Source organism: Nicotiana sylvestris, chromosome 3 (assembly GCF_000393655.2).
Source record: "Nicotiana sylvestris chromosome 3, ASM39365v2, whole genome shotgun sequence".
NCBI classification, from domain to species: Eukaryota; Viridiplantae; Streptophyta; class Magnoliopsida; order Solanales; family Solanaceae; genus Nicotiana; species Nicotiana sylvestris.
The window spans coordinates 133,047,780-133,049,452 of NC_091059.1; the positions used below are offsets into that span (position 1 = coordinate 133,047,780).

Genomic DNA, 1,673 nt, shown 5'->3' on the forward strand with positions numbered 1-1,673 from the left:
ATTAAGGGTGATTCATGCCTCCGTCACCGAGGCTGTGGAGTTGGCTTCTTTTCGACTACGTGATGTAGCCATCCTATGGTATGAGGCATGGGAGAGATCTAGAGGACCTTTCCCATCGGATTCGTGATACTCGCAGGGATAGGGATGAGAGTAAGAGGGCTCGTACTATGGGGTCTTATAGGGAGCCACGGGGTGATTTTAGGCCCCCACTCCATCGATATCCAACTCGGTCAGCAGGTAGTTTCCCACCATAGATGCAGGGCCAACGGTTTGATCGTTCTATTCAGTTAGGACTGAGGCAGAGCTCAGGCCAACCCGAGGGTCGTCGATAGGAGCATTTCGCACAAATGAGACAACCTACTCCTCCATGTACTCAGTGCGGTAAGATGCACACCGGGCAGTGTAAACAGGGTTCGAGTGCATGTTATCATTATGGGCAGACATGACATTTTATTAGCCGGTGCCCGGGGTTAGGCAGAGGTGCCCGGGGTTAGGCAGCCTCTTCACCCTCAGTCCGTGCTCCCTGACCAGGTCCACAGTCTACTCAGGGCCGTGGTAGGGGAGAGGTGGAGGAGACACCTCAGGTTCTAGTGGTGGCCAGAACTGCTTTTATGTACTCACAGGCCGACAGGATTCAGAGGCATCCCTAGATGTTGTCATAGGTATATTGACAATACATTCTCATGCCATTTATGCATTGATAGATCCCGACTCTACATTTTCATATATTACTCCATTTATTGTTGGTAAGCTTGACATGAGATCTGAGTTGTTGCCACAGTCAGTTGAGGTGTCTACGCTAGTTGGCGACTCTATTATAGCTAATTATGTCTATCGAGGTTGTACAGTGTTAATTAATGACCATCCAACCTCTATTGATTTAGTTGAATTGGTTATGCTAGACTTTGATATCATTATGGGTATGGATTGGTTGGCAGCTTGTTATGCTAATATTGATTGTCGTGCAAAGTTGGTCCGATTTCATTTTCCTGGTGAGCCTGTCCTTGAATGGAAAGGTAATGCAGCCACGCCCAAGGGTAAGTTTATTTCATACCTTAGGGCTGTGAAGTTTATTGCTAAAGGCTGTATATACCATCTGGTTCATGTCAGGGATATAGATAAGGAGCTAGCGACTCTTCAGTCGGTTCCTATTGTGAATGAATTCCCGACGGTATTCCCTGATGAGCTTCCAGGAATTCCCCCGAAAGGGAAATCGATTTCGCTATAGATTTGCTTCCTGATACGCAACCTATATCCATTCCTCCTACAGAATGGCTCCTGCAGAGCTAAGGGAATTAAAGGAACAACTGAAGGACTTGCTCAATAAAGGCTTTATTAGGCCAAGTACATCCCCATGGGGTGCTCCGGTGCTCTTTGTTCGATAGAAAGATGGCTCCTTGCGGATGTGTATTGACTACAGGAAACTAAACAAAGTCACTATCAAGAATAAATATCCTCTTCCACGGATTTATGACTTGTTCGACCAGTTACAAGGTGCCAAATGCTTTTCGAAGATCGACTTGCAATCCGGTTATCATCAGCTACGAGTCAAGGATATTGATATCCCAAAAACAACATTTAGGATGAGGTATGGCCATTTTGAATTCCTTGTCATGTCTTTCAGGCTTACAAATGCCCCAACAGCCTTGATGGATCTTATGAACTGGCTATTC

At 46.0% G+C, this 1,673-nt stretch overlaps 1 protein-coding gene across 1 annotated transcript; it reads left to right on the top strand.

The window, feature by feature from the left end:
• Positions 1–347: 347 nt before the first annotated feature.
• LOC138888050 (uncharacterized) lies at positions 348–1,228 on the top strand. Its single transcript, XM_070169849.1, has 2 exons — positions 348–381; positions 624–1,228. Exons 1-2 carry the CDS (start codon positions 348–350, stop codon positions 1,226–1,228), a joined length of 639 nt encoding a protein of 212 aa, XP_070025950.1.
• Positions 1,229–1,673: the final 445 nt, after the last annotated feature.

Excerpts from the sequence above, each read along its gene's own strand:
- LOC138888050 (XM_070169849.1), top strand. The coding sequence starts at position 348 with ATGAGACAACCTACTCCTCCATGTACTCAGTGCG. Across the intron at positions 382-623 it reads TCCTCCATGTACTCAGTGCG|GCCGACAGGATTCAGAGGCA; the intron begins GTAAGATGCACA and ends ATGTACTCACAG.